Here is a 24,668-nt window from a genome sequence, read left to right as displayed (position 1 = left end):
CACGCATACAGATGCGCATAGAGAATACACTGAAGAATTAATACAGCTTTTAGGTGAAGACCTGAAGTTCTGCACATTTTCGTTTATCAGCTTCAATATTATTTTATAAAAGTTTTTAAAATTTCAGAACAAATAACTCACAGAAAAAAGCATGTTCTTCTTGTCTTGGTTTACAGCACGAGGATCAGGCACAGGATCGGTGTGCTTAATAACAGACACAGATTCACCTAAAATAAATAGTTATAAAAAGAAATACATGTATTATCTGGAGTCCTGAAGGGAATCAAAATGTTATCGTCCTGAGCACTAACATTTTTTTAAGATGTCAAACTTCTTTCCTCAAATGATTTAATTCCTTATGTGAAACAAGAACTATTTCAGCTGACCAAAAAAATTGAATGGCTGGCTTTTAATAAAAATAGGAAAGGATTTAAGTGAACATTTTGTATAGGTAGAATTAACGAAGCATACACCATGTCTTCTAAGGAAGATGAAAAGTAGTCAAATAAGCAGCTTGTACGCCATTCTTCCTTCTAATGTAGCAAGATCTACTGCATGAATTAGGTATTTTGTGTGCTTCTCACACAGTAATGAGCATTTCTGTTTTCTATGCACTGTAAGAGGTATGTTCTCATTTAAATAATTAGATGTTACCATAGTTATACATCTGTAATGGGATACATAACAGTTAATACTGGCAGACCTTAAAAAAAAAATTTCAAAATTTAAGTGTCATGCATCCATCTGCTAGTTAACTCCTTTAGTTGGAAGCCTTCAGAGAACTCTTCCATAAAGACCTTAAATATATCAATTTCTATGAACATGTCACACAGGTATAGAAAGGTTTCTTTTCTATAAAAGATGTTAATTACTACCTCAGATTTCATAAAGTGATAACTCAGTGACTGAAGCTGAGAGCACTGGCTTTTGTAAGCTCAAGAGAGCCAAAGCTTCCTACTTTGAAAAGCTTTGCTAAGTAGCACCTCAGACTTCAGTCCTACTTTATTAGTTAGGAGACTCAAGCATCAACTTAAAGTAGGCTGAAAACAGAAAAGGTTTTATTTAAAGAAATAATTCTATTTAAACAAAGGCAAGGAATTATTCCCTTTATATAGGCTTCTGGTGGATTTTTTTTCTTCTGCTTAGTTCTGATACCTTGAAAAACAGAGTGCCTACATTTTCTTATGCTATATGTAAGTAAGCTTGGTCAGTTCTGTGCTATTCAGGATCTGTACTGAGAAACTTCAGGGCCTGTTTCAAGACAGATTTGAGGATCAAAAATAGGTTTCTTGTGAATACTTTACCATTTTAAAATTCGGGGCTAGTTAACATTAATTTATGCCACCAAAACAGGCAGACAGGTCTTAAGTGTTCCAGCTGAGAGAAAACTGTTATATCATGCTTGGTTGATTCCCAGCTTCTTTCCTATATTCAGAAGTACTGCTACTTTGTTTTGTTTTCAACAAATCTGGAAAGTCCTCTAAATATAGCTCTTGCACTTGAGAGCTGGTACCAGAAAACACATGAATGTGTGTGCACAGAATTTCAGCAAATAAGGTTTTAGTGTACTAAGTCTTTAGTAACAGCAGTTTAAAAGCTGCTTTTATTTCAAAACTTACTCTCTCATGAGAGAAAATGTTACAGAAGACATTTAAGATTTCCATACTTCCATATTTGAGCAGTGACAAGGTGTTCAAACCTAGAAGACTGCATGAACTAGAACAGAAATTGTTAATTTTTTTATTTTAGTTTCCTACAAATTACTAGTGTGAGTCTCTTGGGGGTGCAGGAGGAAGACAGACCAAAAAAGCATTACAAGTCTTAGTAAGAACGTTCATCCTACTTAAGTGAACATGGAAAGTCAATGATGAAGCAATACATTCAGCCACTCCGCAATTAAGTGACTAGATCAGAAATTTACTGCACTTGAATGCAACATTGGATCTGAATAGCTACAGGCTTGTTTCCAATGGATTATTCTAAACAAACAGTGAAAAGGCACTTTCAATTATGCACGTAGTTATCCAAAATTCACAGAAATTGTACCTGTGAGAATTGACTGGTCTACCCTTAGAGTTGTAGATTTGATAGAAGTAATTCTTATATCAGCAGGAACCTTGTCTCCAACTACAAAGGAATTAACAAGACAAAGTTAGAATTTTGTCATTTGAGAGATTTCTAACCAAGCATATATTACCTCTGTCAGCCAGGGAAACGATTTCCCAGGAACTGTTCAGATGACTGAGATTACTAACAGCTTATTATTGCTTTCATGGTTTGCAACACTCCAATTTTTTCAAATATCTGATATACTTTAGCAATTTAGATTTGCCTTCAAGGTATTTACCCCCACCTAACCTCAAAGAAAGAAGTTGTAAATCACAGGATTGTTTTTCCAATCACATGACTACCACTTGACAGCAAAGGGAAAACATTCTCAAGAGAAAGATACCCATTTCAGAGTAAGTATTTATAAATAATCAAAACCCATAGCTAAGGTGAATCAAGTCTCTTTTTCAGAACAACTGTCCTGGAAAGTCTTCTGGTTGTTTTCTCTATGCCTGAAGTTGGTCTTCTCTCCAATGATCAGAATGTTATTCACATTTATTTATTTAGAAACTAGAAGAAGTTGTACTTTCCTTTTCTTTGGCACCAATTGTGAGAATAACGTGCTTCTGCAGATCTGCTCTTTTAATGTTATACTTTGAATACTGCCAGATGTTTCAGAGACAGAAGTTAATTCCCGATCATACACTAGCTTATTTTTCAGTAACACTGCTCTATTAAATATACCACAACCTATATCCCAGTTACAATTTTCACAGGAGTCTATGCTATTTTTATCTCGTCATATATATTTGTATTTTGCAGAAGACAACAGTGGAGGGAAAAAAACCCACACCCAAAAGCAACCCATAAACAAAACTCCATTGGTAAGTGTTAGAGACACGAAGGCAGCAGATGGTACAAGTTAACAGCCCGCTCCTAAAGATGGCAGAGAGTAATGAAGTCACTTCCCAGAGCTGTGTGGCCATTTTAGCTCCAGCATCTCTATCACCCCAGACTTAATTTTTCTATCTTCCCACTTTCTCTTATCTAGCTTTTCCTAGTTTTTATGAAAAGAAAGCTCCACCATTTTGTGACAACTGCAAATAAATGGCTGAATGCAAATTAACTTGCTAAGGATAATAATGAGAGTCACATTTCTGACTCATATGGGGGGGGGGGGTTTCCTACATTCTGCATCTCAATATTGCTAACGACTGCATATAATAAAACATGCCTAACGTAATTTAGCACTGCAAGTTTTCAAGCATCAGCTTCCTTTTTATTATAAAATAATGCAAAGAAACAAAGACAGGAGGATGACTAGCTAAAAGGAGCTGATCTTCTCAGTAGATGGACTTTATGTCCCTGCAGTAAAATTAAAACAAGCTGCAATTCCTGCAGGAACTGCTTATGCAACTAACAGCAATAATGCACATTGACAAATAATACCATGAGAAACTCCACAGTGGTGTTACAGCCTTACAACATACAACTACTCACGCAGGAAAACTGTGGAACAAAATGTTGAAGAGGAGAATTAAGTACTACTTCAAACGTTAAGTAAAACTTGCACCACGTGACTTTTTATAAGGTCAAAGAAACCCCAACCATTAAAATCAGCAAAAGATCATGTAGTTTTGCTTGTAGACTTAGACATGTGTTTTTGTAAGCGTATGTATATGAAGGGATTCAATAAATAGCCACAAATTCCCTTTTTGTATTATTATAGCATGTGAAAACTAATTTAAGCCACAATGCCCTTGAGCAGCAAGAGAGAAATAGCATTAGACAAACGGTGACCTAGGCCAAAAATGGAAAAACTATTCAATATGCTCTCCTGATGTCGTGAGGAGGTTTATATGCAGACATATAGTAGCAGCTGGTTTTCAGATATCGCTGAACAACAGGCTAATACCTCAGTGCCATGTGGTGGAACGCCTGTCACTCTGCAGAAACATTTTCAAAGTACTTAAAGCAGCTGGAAAGCTACAGCCAACTCAAATACACTACCACATTTGACACCATTAAAGACTTAATCACTCCATAACACAAAAAAGAAGCTGTTAGAAAAATAGTCTTAAAACATTCAAATAACTGGACGGAACATATGGCAAAGTTTACCAGTAATTTTCCAACTTACTTCTTCTGAACAGCTCAAAGTTGTTCAAACTCAGACATAATATTCACAAGATCTAAAAGTACTAGGAGACTCCTGCTCTAGTAGATTATTGATACTCAAGCATCACCATTTCCATGAAAACTACGACTGTCATTATCAGTTGCCTGAATCACCAGAACTGAAGTGTTAAATTTATTATGACACTGCAGCTTTCTTATCTCAACAATTTAAGATAAGACACATTATTCACTCACCATCTCAGTTTGAGAAGGCTGCAGTAAAATATTCAAGGCATTTCTTACAGCCATGAAAGCTGTAAATTGGGGTCAATTACAGAATTATTTTAATCACCTCTTTGCAAAGTAACAGCTACGACACTAAGTCAATTTATAGTCTTGAATCTACTTTCATGAGCATATTGAAACTGAATATAAATAGGAAATCATCCTGTGATAGATAGAAACCCACAGGAAATTTTGAGTGAGCAGTCTAGTGCAGATCTCATCTAGGATTAGAAGGTTTTTTTCCATATACTTTTAACACAGGAAAGAAACTGGGAGGATTTTTTGTTGGTTTTTGGGTGGGCTTTTTAAATTCAATTACATTTCAGTCCACAGAACCAGTGAAAGTATTACCCAAGGCTTGAAAGATGATAAGAAATTAGAAGGTAAGTATGTATTTGTGTTGCTCAGTACAGAGCTGCTACAGCCTATGGATATAATCCCATAGTTATACATCTAAAATAGCAAGTCAGCTGCAGGAGTATTTTCATCTGTTATTTTAACTAAAGTTTTTAAACCTAAATAGTCACTTGATTTCTACAACAGCTCTGAAGAAATCAAGTAAGCTGCTTTCAAAACTGCCCAGATACATTTTCTTAAAGCATAGTGTAGTCAAATACTTAACTACTGATTAAAACAGCCCTTCTAACTATAAAACTGACTGCTTCTTGGAAGAGCGAGAGGAGGGTTTGGTTCAAATCATTACAGCTTTATTCATAGAATCCTTTTATTCATACACAGAATACTGTTTTAGAATTTTGATACTAAGCTTCAGCACACAATAAGGGAATCTGTTTAAAAACAATCTGGTCCCTGTAAGGGGGTAAAAAAAAAAATCCATTTTATTTAACTGTGCTTGAGTCTGTACTGAAGCAGACAATTCTTGATAGAAACTAGAGCAGTATTTAGTTGAGATATAAATTTAAAGTTTATGTCAAATATTTTAAACAAGCCATATGCTTTCACTGAAAATAGACAATTTAGTATCTGAAAATATTGGGTTCTTCAGCTACCTGTAAGTAACGAGCAATGTTATCTTGCCAAGATTCCCATCAATTATACCTAACACTCTAGCCTTTCTTCTCAAGTTCAAAGCTCCCTACATTTTATCTTACTCCTCCCAGTGTTGTGCCAATGTTATAGGTTAACTTCCACTGTATATATACAGTTACTTACACATATGTTTGGTTTTAGGCGCAGTACAACCCTACTTACCCACAGATCACATCAAATAAAACAGGTGTGCACTTGCAGAAATTATTGTAAATCCCCCATGAAGGGGCTTCCTCATGAACAAAAGTCTTTAAAGACAAAGCAGCACACAGACTCCTCTACTCATTTTGCAAAGTTACCTTGAAAGACAAAATGATTCAAGTCTCCAAAACAACTCCGAATATTTAATATATTAAGGAATGTTAGTCCCAATTTAATACTTGGGGATGACCAAGTCCTAGACTGAAATGATCAACTCATGTAGGTATTTCATTTGAGCACTGATATCCCTTGCACTTTAGCAGCTTCCAAGATAGCAATAATACCAAACATGTAACTTCAGAATTCTATCAGAATATGGTTTGAGACACTCATTGGGAAACCTCTACAGCCAAAATACACTATTAGCATGCTGCAGGCTAGATCAGCCTGTGGATTAAGCAGTCAGAAAGATGGGCAGAAGTGATGGGGCACATATTCTATGAACAATGAAGCTGAAGGGAAAATAAACTATTAAAGCTCTGTGGATTTCAATCCCTGTTCTATTTTTAGCTACATCTGGGTAACAACAAAGAACTTTAGACTACAACAGGACTGTACTTATCTTTCAAGTCTCAAATGATATTCTAGATCTTCCAATCAAAACTGTTGGTGACTATTAATAAAGTTAATATTGTTCAGGAAGCAATATTAACTTTACCCCCCAAAAGCCACTAGGATATACAAGAGTCCTCAAAACACAACTACTACTTTAAGTGTGTACTTTGAACATCAGTATCAGCAATCTTAACTGCTCTGATCCCTCCCCCACAAGTGAAGACTTGCTAAGAGGAGCTTTACAGACAGGTACACTATAAAAAGTGAAAAGTTTTGCTTCCTTTTTATGTTTGTGTGTTACAAGAACAATTCATCTTCTTAGCAGAGAAAGTGATCTGTTTTCAAAAAGCTCATCTAAGTGATCACAGTAAATGCAAGTAATTTTTCCTGTAGAAGTCGGAATAGTTGTTCATATACAACATGTACCCAACACCTTCTTATTTATGTTTATCATTAACCAAAGCTAGTGTCAACCTATATTTGCTATCAGCGGGTTGGGGTTGGAGCTGGACTTTTGTAATAAAGATTATCAGTACAGCTCTAAACTATTCTGCCACTGCTGTCCAATCTTGTAACATTTTTAGGTACATTTCAAAGAACTGAGATACTATTTCAACGTATAGTTGAATAATTTGGGAACTCAAACAACAGTTTCTGAAAGTGAGTAAAACCATCCCCAAAACAACTTCCATAAAACACCAAATGGGGAGTACAAAAAAAAAAAAAAGTGTAAAATTGTGTCTTTTCTCCCCTTTTAAGTGTCTTAATAGATGAAGGTTCATTCTTGACACATTACATGTATTCTGATTTTTAAGACACTATGGTCTTTCTCCCACTTTATTAGGATGCTCTACCTTCAGGCTAGGGTAAAAATACTATCAAATTCAGCAAATATAACCTACTACACTGCTATTAAAACATCTCTGATTCAATATACACTATGTATGGATTGTAAGTATTGATTCTTTTGCCAAAAACCATTAAGAGTTAGCAACCATTTTCTTTAACTGTTTCAACATTACATATTACAGGTACATTTACTTAAATCACTTTTCCTAACAAGATCTTCAGCCTCTTAGAAGTTATTTCAAAGTCCCCTCTCTTGCCCAAAAAAAAGTTTCTTATCCTCTAAATTAGAGGATGCACCACTGTGTGAGTGTTTACTTACAAAGTGAGGCAACTGAAACTTCCTATGTGAAGTATGGGTATCACCTTAAGGTTTAAGAATTGAAATAAGCAGGCTTAAAATAACACATACGGAATGCTACGTACTTTGATCAACCAGAACTGAGCATTGTTTCTCCTGGGGGACAGTAATAGTTAAAACTTACACCTGAGCAGAATGGACTGTTTTTATTTAGAAGTACAGCTGTTGTAGCACAATTGGGATTTTGTAAAAAACTTCCTTAACACGAGCTCAGCTTAGCTCCTCTTCCCCCTTGCACGCCTACCATCTTATCTTCCTATTGTGTTTGATTTCCTTAGACCATCAGAAACTTAATTTTTCTTCCGTAGTAACAGGTTTTAAGTATTTAACACTTCCTGAACAGGATATAATAATAAAATGCTACCTAAAATCTGAAGTTGTACAGAACAGGAAAATTATTGAGTCCATCTATACTTTCATACAAGGCCAACAGTGTCAAATTGTCAGAATTACAAGAGTGCCTATGAAACATTTAAAGCCTGAGTTTCCACTCCAAAACAGTAAGATAGATTTATTTTCCAACAAGACAAAGATCGTAATAGCACTGTCCATTCAAGTTTTAATCATACTAGTGAAATAACAGTTGTTTTACTTTCAAGATGACAAACAACACATTTGCATGCATACATTCATTCTGTGCATTTGATGCATGCTACAGATCAGACAACGTTCATGAAATAGCCTTCTCTCATATGCCGTTCTGCATTCTGAAGCGACAGAAAAGATCCATGCAGCTTACTGTGCAGTATATACAGAAGTGTGATTATCCTAACCTAAGAACTGATAGAGGCAGAAGTTAAAAAGATTTCAAACAAAGACTTGTAGGTATTGCGTTCTTATAAACAAAAAAGCAAAAAGACAGTAAAAGCTTAACTTTTAACTTACTGTATTAAACAGTGCATAAGATTGAAATATTTCTATTTTATTTCTGCTCGTTCTGTAAAAACATACTTCTTATTGTCATCTCTGAAGAGGGCACCAGAACATTAAATAAGATGTGCCAATGGACAGGTACCCAGCCTGTAAGTCTGCACATTTCTAGTCTGAATTTGTCGAGCTTTAGCTTTTAATCAGTGGATCTATTTATAGCGCTCTCTTCTAGATTGAAAACCCTTGTGATCAGCCTACATAAATATCTAATGGCAGAAGGAACAAATCCGTTAAGTTAAGCTTCAACTTTTGCCAGATTGGGTAGAAAACAATGACATCTTCACACCAAAGCTGAAGTCCTGTTTCCAAGTTAGGCTGCATATGGGTAACACAACAGTAAGAATTCTGAAAGTGCAGCATAGCTCCAAGTACAAATTTTCCTCAGCCTTAAAAAAACGCTTGCTTTGCCAGGGTGATACCGTGTTAACAGAACCTTATCTTGATGTTCAAGCGTTTTGTTCAGCACTATTTGTGCTTATTAATAAAGCCCCACTGTAGTATCGGTTCTAATCAGAGTATAGAACATCAGATATGTTCTGAATTCAAACAATAGAACAGAATTAGTTTCACTATTTTTACTTAACGGTCTGGCAACTCAGGAGGAAAGTGTTACAAGAATTGGTAATAACAAACAAAAAGGAGACATGTTTTGTAAGTTTTCAAATGTGTGCTGAAAGTGACACAAGTTTAGCTGTGTCCTGACTTGAACCTCACATAACTCCAGACTTCAGTGGAGTACGGAATGGAGTTTGGACTGAGTCCGGTTATCTCAAAACTGCCTCTGATGTGTTAGTGAGTTTGACAGCCAAAATGCTCACTGAAGCTCACAGGATTTATGCACTACTTGTGTGTCTATTTATTAACCACTGTTCTTACTACCATAAAGCATTGCTTTTGAACAAGAAAAAATATGGAAAAAGCAAAATAAGTGCTTAATGTTTAAAACCCAAACTTGATAATTTGCGCTAGAATAAGAAAAGCCCAAAATATTGCAGTCTGCTTTTTACCATATCAAGAGATGCTCTCAGCAGTATGCTTTTAGGATAGTCTCCAGAAGATCACCCATATGGACCTAAGTCTTACTCCATCTTTTTCATTATTTTTTTTCCAATCTTAACACTTTTCCAAAAAAGAGTAAACCTGCATCTCTCACACTGAGTCAAAAAAAATATAATCAATTTAGTTATTTGAAAAGGAACACAGGCACAAGGACCCAGATGTCTTGGAGTAAGATCTGCAATATCAATGTTTGTCGTTCATACTATGAGGGAGAACTTGAAGCTCTTCATAACTGTACTGGAGTTTGATGTAATTCACCTTAATCTTTCTTCCCAATTGTCTTCACCACAAATCTTATCTTTCCTTAACTGTAAGACATCTATGCTTTAGGAAGTCTTAAAAGTGCTCTGCAGTTAGAATTAGAAGTCTCAAAGTAGTTCTTGCATACTTCATGCCAGGTATAAACTTAAAACTAAGTCTTCTGGAATACAGACTAACAAGCAACAGCTTCTGGAAACTCTGTGTATTTTTAAGGTGTTGAGTACTTAGAGATATAATGGATCACAAGAACCATCATTCAGCACTTCAGGGAAAAGAGGAACTACTGTGACTGCAGTTTTGTCATTTACAGATTGCAACTAATGAACATTCATTTATTGAATTACAGTAAGTCAGATATGCAGTATTTAAAATAGAACATTTTAGACAGGAAACACAACGGAAATGAACAAAGCTCCTTTCTGTTCCCAAACGTGATTCTTTAAAACTAAATTATTTGCAACCAGTTTATCCCAATTTGTCAGACTGGACCTCGCACAAAACGTCTAAGAACTAAGGCCGTGTTAAGTTTCTCTTTAAAATGTTACTTTAACCAAGGCAAAAACCTGTCAACTAAAGCAAAGGACATCTTTCATCTACTAGGATAGTCCTGAGTTCAAAATTTAGAGTGCATCCTCCAGTAAACTTAAGCTTTCATAGCAGCACGATAATCCTTTTTAAGACAGGCAAACTGAAAAGCCATTTGAGGACAGCATCTGGATTTTTTTCAGTTCATCAATTCTAAGAAACAAACAGTGTAGCTTAGTAACCCTTACACACCACAGTTCTGAGAACTATGCCCACCAGAAGTCCGCAAGCAAGTTTAAGGTATACATCCCGAACCTGTAACTCTAACTTCATCCCAGAGAGTTCCTGTTGATTCTACAGTATCTTTTCTACCATCTCTGCTTAAGTAGACACAGAAGAAAGTCCTCCTAACATACAGTTAAGAAATTCATGTCTGCAGAGTCTCTGAGCAAATGCTGACTACATGTCTGCTAGTACACCTGTAAAATTTTAGTGTAGCATTTGTCTTGCATTTGTTAGCTACTAGGCATAAGGACCAGTAATTGCTCATCAAGTGTTCTGCAGTATCTATACACACACTGATACCCAAGAGACATCTAAGACAGTAGGTTATCCACCACGTCAGGGATAATCTAATTCAGGTTACTCCGTATTTTCTGTAAGGTGACAATGCAGACCTCCAGTTTCCTCTTACTACTTCTAGTCAAATCAACCAGCATCCATTTCCTCTGACAGATCAATTAGAGAAGTATCTTACAGGAGTTTTAATTTAGAAGGCCTCAAGGCAGACTGAATAGTCTATATAACAAACAGTCAAACTCTACAAATAGCCTAAGGAGCCAGAATAAAAAGTAATAGTATAAACCATCATGGTATTGTCTTTGGGTTAAGCTAAACTGATCAGACTATCTTTAAGGGGTTCAAAACTACTGAAAATACCAGATTACTTTGGAAAGTAATGGTTCAATGCTACTTATTCTCAGGGAACTCTTGCAATGTAGAGGCAAATATATTCCCCCACTTCTCCTGAACTGCAATACCAATCTGCTAATTCCTACAATGAAGAATTATCTCTGTGTCAGACCAACATATAGCTACTTCAAATTAACAAAGCTCTTACAGCATTAAAACCAACTGTTTTGTAATGGAAGACCTGTAGAAAGTAATTCAAAATTAGGTATCGGCATAGGGGAGAAACCTATCACCTGGTTATTTATGCCACTTGGTTGAAAGATATTTGCCTGGACACACAAATGTCATTGGCACTTTGCCTAGAATTCCAAGCTCAGATATGTATCCTAGTATGAAGTGCTCTGTCACTTCCCTACATGGTCATCTTTTTGCAAACACCATGTCAAAGGCCATCGCAGTACTCTTACACTTGAGGCACAGGCATGCACACAGTCTGTCTCACCTCCAGGTCTTGACACTAACGCTGGTACATAGTGTATTGCTCTTCTCTGCTTGCTCAGTAGCTTTCCTGAGTTTGATTACAATTAAAATTTCATCATTGTTTATCTACAAGTTAGAATTTAATTGTTTCGGTATCAAAGTTCATATCACACTGAAGCACTTATTTCTGTATTAAACATCCACAGGACTTACACATAGTTAGCATCACTTGAAGCTGCAGTTGATTCTATTTGCCAATATAAGAACATGATGAGTGCTTAAGACTAGCTTGGGACTATTTCACCCACCAGTTTAAGTACTTTAACCAACAGGAGCTTCTACAATCAATCAGCTAGACTACCTGTCTTCCAAGAACAGTCATAGAAGTTGGATAATTTTTGTTTCTCTACATGAGCGTACTAGTTTTTAAGGCTGTCCTTCTAAGAAGGAAAAAAAAAAAAAAATCAGTTCTACACATGTTGGACCATCCCTGTTCTACAAGCAGATTTTAAAATAATGCAATAGCAACCCTATGAAAAATATGCTACTATGTTAAAGACAGCCTAGTGTTACAGGTATGCTACTCGGTGGTTTAGTTCCAACTCGTTTCTCTCCTTCAGTCACAAGCCTTTTAAAGAGATGGCACAAGTAACTGATTTTATTGATACTGACAATATACAGCAAGGTAAGTAAAAGCCCACACATCCCCCAAGTGTTTCACATACAAATTTAGCTTTGTCTTTTTCTGTAAGATGAAAATGCAGTCTCTACCTCTTCCAAAACAGCAAAGAATCAAGTGGAAAATTTTCTGTGCTCTAGACACCTGGCAGAGCTGCAAAATCCAGCATTTTTCCTTAGTGAGATACCCCAAACCAGAACTAAATACATAGTCATCGACTCGCAATTCTACCAATACTGCTTTAAAGTACCAAAACACACAACCCCAATGTATTCCCATGATATAAACTGCTTCCAAAACTACCATTCTATTGCTGACATTTTAAAACAGGATAAAGATTTGGACTAGACATCTACTGCAGAATCTCTAATTTATACAATTTTGTTTGCCTCAAAAGGACGCAGAAAACATCAGCTGCTGAAACAAAATCTCATTGCAGAACTCAGATTTGACTGTACAGTGCAGCAATAGTGAGTCAAAAGAGCAGAGTAAGTGACAAGGTATCATAATTCACCCTTTATTTCAGCTATCAGCACTTTGTATTTGCACTTGTTCTTCACCAACAGATGTGAAGAGGAAACTAGCTTCAATCGTCAAGAGATTCATGCTCTGAATTACCCTAGCCAAGGGCTGATGGAGCTGAATCATCCTATGCACAAAACAGAGGCTTGAGACAGGGCTCAGCGAATGTTAAAAGTTTCTCAAGGAATGAAAGCTGGGCAGGCAGCCAACACCAACTTCATTTTGAGTGCATACTCTCTTTGCCTGCTAATTAAAATAGGAGGATAGTGAAGTTTAAGGGTATATATTTATCTCCTCTTGAGACGGCTACCACCTCTAAAAGCAAAGTGACCCTAGTGGAAAGAAAGTTTGATGTACACCCTGAATTGTTCCCAAAGGAACAATCCCTCAGTTAACAGTTGATAATGACCTACAAAATATGAGTATGCAATCACTCCTGACACTTAACAAGAACCACCAGTTCTATCTGGGAAGGAAGAGGAAACACTGAACTTACTGACAAGTCCAGTTTAGAGAAAAAGTTGTTGGTATGGCATTATCACCAAAATGAAGGACTTTTAGCTTCAGTACATGGCACTTCTATATTTGCACTCCTTTCAAATAAAGATAACCTTTTAGGACAAATCTAAGTTTTTAGAATGCTTGATGCAGAAGGCCACTCTTAAAACTGGTATTTCAAATGCTTAGACTGGAGAAATAGGAAACTCTGCTTTATATAGTTATTTGTAGTCTCCTGTACAATAAGCAAAAGAAGCAATAAGGAATTATGAAAGATGAGAAAACAATGATGTCACATGTCAGTCATACTAGCTGAGAGGGCAGAGGAAGACATTTGTGAAGAGGAGCTGAAAGGCACTGCTACTACAAGCGTAAGAGTTGAAAAAACCTTCAGATTAAATTATCTTTCTTAGATAAAGAACAGAGCATGACAAAAAAAAAAATCTCTGTATTCCAGAACCTAAGGAAAATGAACACATTTAAAAGCAAGGAAAAGAGTATTTTGTGATAGAAACAGACAAGTTAAGATACTCTGAAAACAGACTTTAGAAAATAAAATTTGAGTCATGACAAGTGTTAAAACTTGTACTCCAATTAAGATGCTTTGCTTTTAGACCTACCAATTAAGCTAAGAGGCCATTTGAAAAACAATCCCCTCAGTGCAAATGTACATTTAAGGTAATTACAGATGAACAGAAGCAAGATCGTTCGTAAGTGAAGCACATACTCAGGCGTCTTTGAAAACTCTCCCCAGGGCCTCAAATCATTAAGACAAGGCCCCCACAGCAATTTTACAATAATATAATAATACATGTGTGTACACATAAATGGGTCTTACCTGCCACTTCTACAATATCACCTGGGACAATGTCTCTTGCTTTAATCCTCTGTACACTTTTTCGGTCTTGTCGATATACTTTGCCCATTTCTGGTTCATATTCTTTAAGAGCTTCAATAGCATTTTCAGCATTTCTTTCCTAAAAGACAACAAAAACGTGTAATTTTAAAAGCCCTCAAGGAAAAATATGTCAGATCTGCTTTTTCAAATGCATTATCATATGAATACAACTGACTCGGCTCAGCTACATTAATACAGAAAGTTATGTGACCCCTCCCCTTATGAGGTTGCTGACTGGAAATCATTACAACATAATTCAGGTATTAGCGGGCATTTAGAACCTGGAAGTTCTTTATTCAAACCCTGCAGCACTTCCCATCAAGAATATCCACTCTTGTTAGGGGAGGCCACACAGTTCTATAACACATGGATACTTTTTGACATAAAAAGAGCACTAAGCAGAATTAAGACTCATGGATATAATCTTGTCTCAGCTGTACCTTACCAGCTGGAGTAGCTTAGACTCAGACTGGAGTGGGCCAGCACTACTGAATTTTGCTTACTGATAGAAATCAAGGATCAGATTAAGACAAAAGCTCAAACAGCGTATTATCAGCTTAATTTCAGCAAATAAGTCACACTAAAGTGAAATTAAAGCAGATAAGAAACTTCCCCAATCTCTTAACAGTTCACAAACTTAGATGAATCCCCACACATGACAACCTTTTTACTTCCACTAAGAGCAGCACAATAGCTTTCCTATCTCAAGTGCAGTTCTCTCAGCTAAGCACTACCAGAGATCAATATCAACATTGTGATGCCACCTAGATAAAGGACAACATAAGAAACCAACAACTTATCAGTACTCCTTGTCTAGCTCTTGGAGAAGTTAACTTATTTTCCATTTTCCAGCCTATTGACAAGAACAAACATCAGTCCTGATGATTCCAGACAATGGTTAAGGGTGCATGTAGGTTTTAGAATCTCTCCCCTTCAAATATATACCAGCCTTTCCAGATAATAGCAGCTTTCTCCTGCATGCATCAAAGCAGAAAGCCAATCTTCAGAAAAATCAAAGGCAGAGGTACTAGGTACTTCCACATAATGCAGCTGAAAACTAGCATTACCAAATCTACCTTGAAGCACTAACGTTCACACAGCACAGCTCAGCGCCGGGCAGTGCGGAGATACCAGCACAGACCCATGAACCTATAATTAATATTAGCCTCATATTCCATCACGTAAATTAATCCTGCTCCTCAGCAAAGTAATGCCAATATTGCTTTTCTGTGGATTAACTAAGACTTAACATTAGGCAAAACCTTAAAGGTCCGAAAGTCCTACAAATGTCTAAGTCCCACTGAACCAGAATTTTTCCTTCAAAAAGGAGAAATAAGAAAGAATTAAACATGATTTGGCTAGGACAGCTAGCTCAGTGGTGTCAGACTGTATCTTTTTGTTCCCAGTTTGCTTGAAGTTATAGTAGGTAGATTGTCTTGCCAACCATTGAAGTATTAGCAGATGGCCCTTTGGGAAAAGTACATGCAAAGGGAAAGGCTGAGAAGGGCAGAGCTAAGGCAATGACTCAATTGCTCACATCTAGTACCTGTAGAAACAGATACATTTATGGGTGGAGACTATGTACTGTGACTTATTTTCCATGCCCATTAAAACAAGGGAATGAGTCATTTAAACTGTACAGCAATTGTTTCACAATTAAGCTCACTGCATGTAGGGAGATACATATGTTCTTTGCACACTATTATGTCTGAAAAAATTGGTTCTTTCCTACAACAGGGTATACAGTTACACAAGAAAAACCCCAAATATACAGATACATTTCATGCTTTAAATTACTATGTGCAGAATTGTAACTCAAAGTTTCAAGTTAAAGATTAATTATTGCACAATTTTGTTATGAAGATTTGCATAGAAAAATGACACTTAAGGGGGCAATACTGTCAGCCCTTGATCAACATTATGTCCTCCCTCCACACCAGTTCTGGAGGTTGCACAGCAAGCTGGGTACTGCTAAAGACTGAATTATTTGATGGTTAGTCTTCCTTCAGCCAGTTTACTTCGGCTAGCACAAAGCAGAGCACAGGAATGTGCAGCAGTGTCACTCAGTGTCACTTCTGGTGGCTTCCAGTGTGTAGGCTCCTCTCTAACTTGTTTTAACCTGTTAACAGGGCTCCTCCTTTTAATTTTTGTTGTTTTGGACATGCTTGCTTTTTTTTTTTAAGCATGAAACCTAACATGCTAAAATAGCAAATAATTATGTCACACTAACAAATACCCCTTTAAAAACACCAAACAAAACCAACCTTACAAAGAACTTAAATTGCTCTAAAAATCCTAGTGTACTTTTTATCTGCATTTCTAATAAAACACACCCTGTCTGAAGTGATCAAATTAGTAAGCTAAATTTATAGGAACAATTTTGTTTTGGCATCTCAAGAAGTGTTAAAATATGTTACTGATATTATTGCTGACACATTTTAAAAAAAGCCATGTAATTCATCTCACAGCTGATCACGTAGAAGTATCGTGGTATTTAGATGTTTTCAGAAGAAACTGCCTTTTGACAGACGTGCAGTCTTTAGATGTACACTTAGTAAGTGCTATGGTAATTAAATAAGAAAAAATTAATACGCTATTAAATGTATTAATAAATGTACTAAAGCATAGCATTTGTCTCAGGAAGAAACAGGCAAGAAACTAGATTACAAGAGTTCCATCCTTTGTTCCTTAGTTGGGACAAAACTTTTTTTTGCAAGCTGATCCAACTGTCTGTTTCTTAGCTTTGCAAGATTTGATTTATCTCCTCAATTCAGGCCTTCATTCTGGACTGCCCAGTTCATGTGTTCACCAGTGTGTGGCCAAACACACTGATGGGCACTTTGCCTTTTTGGCAATACTTCTGACACTTTCATTTTACCTTTAAGTCAACACTTTCTTTCCAGAAGTTTTATGGTATGTTGACTCTCAGGAATCTGAAGTTAGCAACACATATTACTTGCATTGTATGAAGCACCTGACAATACACTGTACAGTCCTTCCTCTTAAACCAAAAAACCCCAAAACATTTCTGATTTGATGATGTAAGAATATCTGCATACCTGCCACACTCCCACAATTGCATTGGCTACTAATATAAGTAAGATTACGAAAGGCTCTACAAATGCTGTGATTGTTTCTTCACCTTCTTCAAACCAGGCCAGGACCTGTAAGAGAAGCACAACGATTTAAGTTACTAACTGATTTACACAGATCCCTCACAAACTTAAGATCCAGAAAGATTCAGCTTGAGGTTCAACTGTAGAGACTTCAGCGATTTTGGAAACCCCTCATTCTTCCACAGTGTAGTTTTGTAGTTCATGAATGAGTTGGCAACATGCAGTGGAAAAGGAGAAAAAGAATCTTTACTAAAGTAGTACAAAGTTCATTTCCAGGGCTGCTCTTCTTTTAAAGGACCAAGCTATTTATTTGGGAAACTTTTGCTTCACAAACGAAAGCAGAAGTTATGACAACAGCTACAACAGTGAAGAGTTTAAAAATTTTTTTCATTACTATATAAAACAGCACGAAGATTAGTTTGACTCCTTAGAACACTAAAACTTCGCCTGAATCTGAATTTTAACCGAGTTAATTGTTCTTTACCAATAACTGAGACATACAATTGAAAACAGCTTTACAAGTCTGCAGTGAGTTGATATGAAAAATAAGACACTACTTGAATTTAAATAGTGTCTTTTATAGTGTTTAAGTAGTGTCTTACTGAGGCATCTAAGTGAATTGTATAGTTATACCTGAAGTTGAGTTCTGAGCCGAGTAGCTAATAAAACTCAAAACTGGATTTTAAAAAGTAAATCAAATTGAGGACTTGCATAAAAAGCTTCACATAGATTTTATTTTATTTTATTTCCTCTAGAATTACACTCTAGTTTTAGACTTCTGCCATTCACTTGACTTGAATAGGGATGTGTCAGGGCCTCTGTAGTTACTGAAGAAAAGTCAAGCCAACATGACCAGAGAGGAAGAGCTTTTTCGTCAAGATGTTGAGCAACAGGAAGCCTGGAAAGTGACAGTAAATAGGAACAACGTGTTGAGATAATTAGGGCTGGTAGTCAGGCAACAGCACTCTGAATCACTAGAAGACTGCAGCGTGCAAACCGTTACTAAAGCGAGCGCCATAATTCCGCCAACATGCTGCTCAGAGCTATTGCTCAATTGTGAAACACTCCAGGATGTTAAAAGGAAGGAGAAGCAGCATGAAAGCCTCAAGCAGAAAATGGACTGTCAAGCAAATACAATGCACCAACAAATTTTTATTACAGAGGATAAACTTCTAAGATCCAGGTTATGATTAATAACACTGAAACATCCCAACTGGCAATGCGACACTTGGAGGGTCTGTGTAATCCCTCTGGAGAAGAGATTTAGTTAGGATCTCTTATGCTCTCTACCTCTTGGAATTTCTTCCCTCCTCCCACACCACTCATCTCCAATCCCCAGTAACAACTTCTGCCATTTGACCTGCTAGAGCAGTCATACAGTCTACCCTGTAGTCTTCACTTCATGCATTACCCCTTCTAACACGGACAGCTTTGACTCTGCACCAGCACTGTTGCCTCCCATGGAGCTACAGAAAAGGCTCATAGTCCATTTCCAGCTTCCTTAGCATATACAAGGTCACACACTGCCATCAGAGAAGCTGCTTAGTATGTTTTTTCCCCTCCCTTTATTTATTGGAATTCTGTAAAGCCCATTTTGCTTCCAACAAAGCAAGTAAATTCAATCATTTTGTGATGTTCTTTAACAGAGCAGGCACCTACTAGGTTAACTCGAAAAAAAACCCAACATCTGCTTTATGCAATGTTAAACCATAATCTTTTCAGACTGAAGACCACGTGTGTTGTAAAATAACACTGAGAAAGCCTGCAACTTTAAGAGGTAAGGAAAAGTAGCTACAGGGACAGCAAGATCCAAGTATGTCAAGGAGAACCAAAATTAAATTTTCAAGGGATCTTTTCTTTCAATAAGTCATTATTTCAAAAAAGAACAGATGAACTCAGATTGGAGATCCTGACAGTACAGATCTGATGTTTTAGATCTTCACTGTTGCTTTTTGGCAAAATTATCCAGATGACCAGATTAAAATGAATTATCTAGTTAATCCTGGAAGTCAGCAACACACATTTCTCCCCCCAAAAGTTTCCACGCAATTACTAATAGTAAAACGATCTAAGATCTGGTTCTAGAACATTTTAGTAAATACAGACATATAATTAACAGAATACATTGTGAGCTTTTGGTTTTGTTATAACAGACTACAGCTGTATTAACACTCCATTTAGGATACTTGTGATCCACACATTGCTGTAACAGATCAGGTGTATTATTTGATAGTAGCCTGAAGTAAAAGAAAACCCACAGTAAAATAATAAAGAGAAAGTAGAACAAGGAATACAAGTATTTAACTAAGGTGTTTTAGTAACAACAAATCATATGCTGAAGCCTGGTAGAGACTGGACAATTCTTGTCCAAGGCATTGAGTCCTTGTCAAAAAGTTTCCACTAGAACAGTTTTAAAATCCTGGAGAGGTTTACAATGAGAGATCTTTTATTTGACTGCTACTCAGAAGGGTCCCACCATATTTCAGCCCTAATCACTTTAAGACTCACATGTAGAGAAGCTTAATTTCCAGGTCATTGATCTCCAATGTACTGTTCAGGCAGTATGGTCAAGTAAAGTTAACGTGTATTTAAGAAGCTTAAAAGAGTAAAGAGAAAAAAAAAAGAGTAGGATAATTGCTCAAGAGAAATGCAAGTCTGAAAATGTAAGGGAAAGCAATAGCAAGACATAGAAGTCCCATATCAACAGTCAACATAAACAGCTTAAAGGACAACTTTCATTCAGCCTGTTTGCTTTAGGGCTGCTAGAGCTATGGCTTGCAGAAGCCTACTTTGATCAAGCCTAATGGGGTGGACCTGCAGGACACTAAGCCAAAAAATACACAATGACAGGCAAACAGCATTTAGTTTTCATGGTTATTTGTAAAAAGGGGGCAGATGTACAATGCAGAAATCAGCCAGCAATGAGGCGACTACTGATGAAAACAGCCACGAGAACAGAAGAATCCTTACAGCTTTTTGCATTTCTACAAATTAAGTATCTCTGAATTGTCAGGTAAATTATGGAGGCAAGTTGTTTCAGATGACTATTTATCATTAAGTAACAAAAGCAGAATTAAAGAGTGGAAGTTTCAAGCTAGAATTCTGTTGCCCAGCAGGCTATACCTGCTCACCACTAACAGAGGGAAAGTAAACAGTTTGTTGTCAGCAACCTAGTAAGGTTTTTTGTTTGTTTTTCATTTTGACAATGGAAACTTAGAAGCAAACTGGTAGAGTAAGATCTCATCCTAAAAAAAAGAAGCCCGAACTAATTAAAGAAGTTCATGTAGAACTATGGACTGTCTTTAAGAGAGCTTTCTTCTCACAGAATAGTGGAATTAAGATTTAGTGTATTTTAGACAGAGTTTTTACTACCTACCGCTCAGAAAACCCTCTTTCAGTGATTTCTCTTTTCAATAAAAAGTAGCTTAAAATTAAGGAGATGCAAAATATTTCAGTAGTCCAAATAAATTTGTTCCATGTCAGTTATACTGAACACCAGGAAACACTACAGAAAAAACTCCCAATTTTAGTTCCACTATTCAGTAGAGATTTTTATTTGCTACCCAAGGAGAGAGGAGGAAAAAAAAAAAAAACAAACAGATCTTGACCACACATATAAATGCAAAAGTAAGAATTTTACTGGGTTACCAGATTGTAAGCACCCATCAGATATCCCACTCTATTTCTGAAAATAAACACATTCCTGTGTCTAGTGTAGCTATAAGGGGGGGGGGGGGGGGGGGAAGATAGATAGCACTCACAGGTTAATTTCTACAAAGTAAAATGGAACCACAATTACTTCTCACACTTTTATCATCCTTACCCATCAGTTGGTATCTCAGGTGCTATTGAGTAATCCAAGTTTACCTAAAAGCACGTCGGTGTAATGTTCTACAGCAATCCTTATCTTGTGCCACATATTCATTGCGACTGACCTTAACAGGTAGCTTTTGGAGTGCTTTCAGGGCAAAGCCTGCAACATTTTTTACTGGCACATCTTATTTCCTCCAAGAGTAACTTTGCTCACCATTTAACACAGATTAGGTTATACTCATGGTAATTTACAGGCTATAATCAACTCTGGACTAAATCACAATATATTGTTTTAATCCAAACATGGATATCTGCTATCAGAAAACATTCTCAGAACATTCACTTCTAAGGCAGATTAGGAATCAAAGAAATAAGGGGGGGGGTGGTCAGGAAATGCTCTTAGGATGCTGTACTAACAGATTTTGATAGAGTTTTTGCTCCATCTTGTAGAAGAATATTCACTGTTAAGTGCAATGCAAAGATAAGACTCCATAGTTAAGCATACATCATTGATCTAAACCTATATACTTTAACAAAGAATTATTCTGCCTCAGATGCACAGTTAACATCTTGCAACTGGTCACAGCCATTTATACAGCAAAACGAAATGTTCTTTTATGTAAATACTGTAGGTCTGTGTACATGCTACACAAGTAGCAAGAATTAAAAGCCATAGTTCATGGAAAATTAAAGATCCTTGTACTTGCACCTAGAAGTCAGGCTGTGAAGGCCCCTGAACTGCTGAAGTACACTCTACAGGTTTATTTCTGCATAGGCTTCACGCATTTAACAGAAGACCAAGACATGGTCCAAGCCCATATGTAGATCCATTTACTCACCCTCAGAAATTAGTTCTATAGTTTCTCTTTAAAAGCCATACTTAAGGCTTTTACTAACTAGACACATCTGTAACAGCAATTCCAACTTGGAATGTAGGACAAAGTATCTACAGCCAAAAAACAGGCAGCACATGACCCCCACAATCAGCTAGGGTGACACAGATTCAGCTGTTAGTCTGATTTATTTTACTGACACATACCTGACAGGAGGTGTGGGAGTAGAGGACAAAAGGCACTCTGAACACAGAGGTTTATACCGTATGCAAAAGGGGACGTTTCTGCACAAAACTCTAATGCAGATCTCAGTGTTAAAGGTGGCTGTTTCTGTGCAGTCAGTCATAACAGTAAGAATCTAATCTGATCTATGATCACAACAGTCACCAGAAAAGCTTCCATGACACAAAAGAATTATCTATATACCTCAAGATCCCCTCTCTCATACCTGAATCTTCAATTTTTTTTTTTTTGACATTGTACAGCTGGTAAAGAACACCAGAATTTAAGTGATGTTCATTACATACAATTTTTGCAGTAATACAGTCTTTATATCAACATACTCAACAGTTCTTTACAGCTGCTACAAAAGTCTCCAATATGCTTTTCATCAAGAAAAAAGTGTTAAAACCTAAAAAAACCCCAGACAACAGATCATCACCTTCTGAGCAAGGAAAAAGCCAGAAACAAACACAAAGGGGAAGTGCTTTTAAAGTACCAAAAAATTTTTTTTCTTTTAGATTTAATCAGAAAGATAAAATCTTTACTACTAACATCAATTTATAGTGGGTATCCATAACTTAAATAGGAGACAGAAAAAGCAGAGCAGTAGCCCAAGGTCACATACCATGATAGATGCACAGAGACAGAGAACCCAGATCTATCCCACACTCCATTAGACTACAGTCTCCTCTTAATCAGATGGGAAAATTAAGCATACTGAAAAAAGAAACTGAATCCAGTTACTAATCAGGTTTTCAAAGAAGGCTTGGTAGTGTATGTTCTATGACCTCCTGTCAGTCTGGCATCATACTTAGATATACAATGAACCTTAAAGTTTGGAAAATTTGATTTTTCACTCATTTGGTTACAATAAAAATAATGTACGTTGACATGAAAGGTTAACAAACTTCAGTTCTATTTGTCATTTATCTCATGAGATGAGAGAAACACTCCTGACTTTCCAGGAACAAAATCACATCCCCTTCTCACCCTCTGGGAGGGGAAAATGTGAAAGAAGAGGGGGGGAAAAAAGCTTTTGAATGACCTGTTTATTCAATTTTCTAGAGCCAGCCTGATTTTTTCCTGAGGAAGGAGAAGAGTAAAGCACATTTGTCTCCCTGGTCAAGATCAATGCTGCCAATCGCTGCTCAGCTGGTAAGGGTATATGCATACCAAAACCCAGAGCACTTTGAACGGGGTCAGTGTGGGGCTAGCTGAAGCCTCTCTTGGTGGAGGATCAGCAACACAGTATATATTGCAGCAGCCACAACAGGGCAACCCTTCCCCCATCAAACGCAACAGCTTCAGAGCACATTCTCCTCTGCCCATCCTAATTAGCTGCCCTTAGCTAAAGAGTCACCACAATTTCCACTCCCCCCAAGAGCTGCAGCATTTTTTATTTTTTATTTTTTTTTAAAGTAGTTAATTACAACTCCAGGGAAAAGTCTACTATAAACGTTTAATCCTACCTAAACAATTTAATATTCTGCACACTTTTTTTCCTGTTGGCCCGCTCCCCAAGACATAGAGCCTTCATCTTCCTTCTATACTTAGCCTTTGCTCAGTTTTCCAGCAAACACATACCTTCTACACACATCAAGTAAAAATGCCTAAACATGCTTTTAAAAAAAAAAAATGAAGTTGAAAGTGTTCTCATTCTTTTAATCCTATATGCAAAGCAAGATGTCCATTTAATGACTAGACTATCCAAAGGTCAGTTACCAAATTTGGTCAACAATGGTGCCATCACAGCCGTCATCATTCTTGTCACTGTCAAAAGCAACAACTGTCACCTTGCTATTATCAGGAAGGGAAGGCAACTGGAATATTCGCCATGTAAAATCTATTTACAGTCTGCATTGCATCCAAAAATGTCTTCCAATGATTATACATCGAGCTTGATAACGATTAACTCAAAGGCAAGAAGAATGTCTAGTTAAACACTTACTCAAGGTTAGTTTTCAAAGCCAACAAAAGCATTGGGAAATCCCACCTCAAATAAGCAAACTGGGCTGAATGAGAAGCACTTTTAAAAATACCTGTCTAGCGTAGTTACGTACTTATGACTCATGCAATGAAAGATTCCCTGAAATGTTGTTCTCGAGCATATAGAAACCTCTTCAGAAGGCAGCTAATTTAAAAGTGATTTACTTTGCATCTTATATGTCTACCTTTTGAGAAAAACAATTGCAGTATGTACAGTTCCTATACATTGGAACATCTGTCATTCTGCGATACAGAAGCCTATGAATAAAAAAAAGAAATACTTACAAAAGATATGCAAGCTGCCAGCAACAAAATTCTAACTAGTAAGTCTTCAAATTGTTCAATCACAAGCTCCAGTAAGGTTTTTCCTGCAATAGGTAACAAAGCCATTTAGTTATGTACATTAATAAAAAGATGAATTACCAAAAAGAATTAGCAGAAGATTTGATGGACGTGCTTACCTTCCTCA

The 24,668-nt window shown here is 36.7% G+C and overlaps 1 protein-coding gene across 2 annotated transcripts in view; it reads right to left on the bottom strand.

The window, feature by feature from the left end:
* ATP2A2 (ATPase sarcoplasmic/endoplasmic reticulum Ca2+ transporting 2) overlaps positions 1–24,563 on the bottom strand; it is a 45,869-nt gene extending 21,306 nt beyond the window's left edge. Inside the window, exons 1-5 of one of the 2 annotated variants that reach the window (XR_012634669.1) lie at positions 24,485–24,563; positions 17,289–17,393; positions 14,170–14,308; positions 2,047–2,127; positions 142–227 (exon numbers count right to left, since the gene is read on the bottom strand). Coding sequence is in view for 1 of the 2 variants with exons in the window: in XM_074920851.1 (XP_074776952.1) it covers positions 142–227; positions 2,047–2,127; positions 14,170–14,257 (255 nt within the window). In the remaining variant the exon portion in view is untranslated. Of the gene's footprint in view, positions 1–141; positions 228–2,046; positions 2,128–14,169; positions 14,309–17,288; positions 17,394–24,484 lie in introns of those variants that run through there. The other variant, XM_074920851.1, reaches the window with a different exon arrangement.
* Between the last annotated feature and the right edge of the window lie 105 nt (positions 24,564–24,668).

The sequence above is a fragment of the Athene noctua genome, chromosome 17 (genome assembly GCF_965140245.1).
Source record: "Athene noctua chromosome 17, bAthNoc1.hap1.1, whole genome shotgun sequence".
In the NCBI taxonomy this organism is placed as follows: Eukaryota; Metazoa; Chordata; class Aves; order Strigiformes; family Strigidae; genus Athene; species Athene noctua.
Note: the sequence above shows the minus strand (reverse complement) of the source record. Positions and strands in the feature narration are given on the sequence as shown.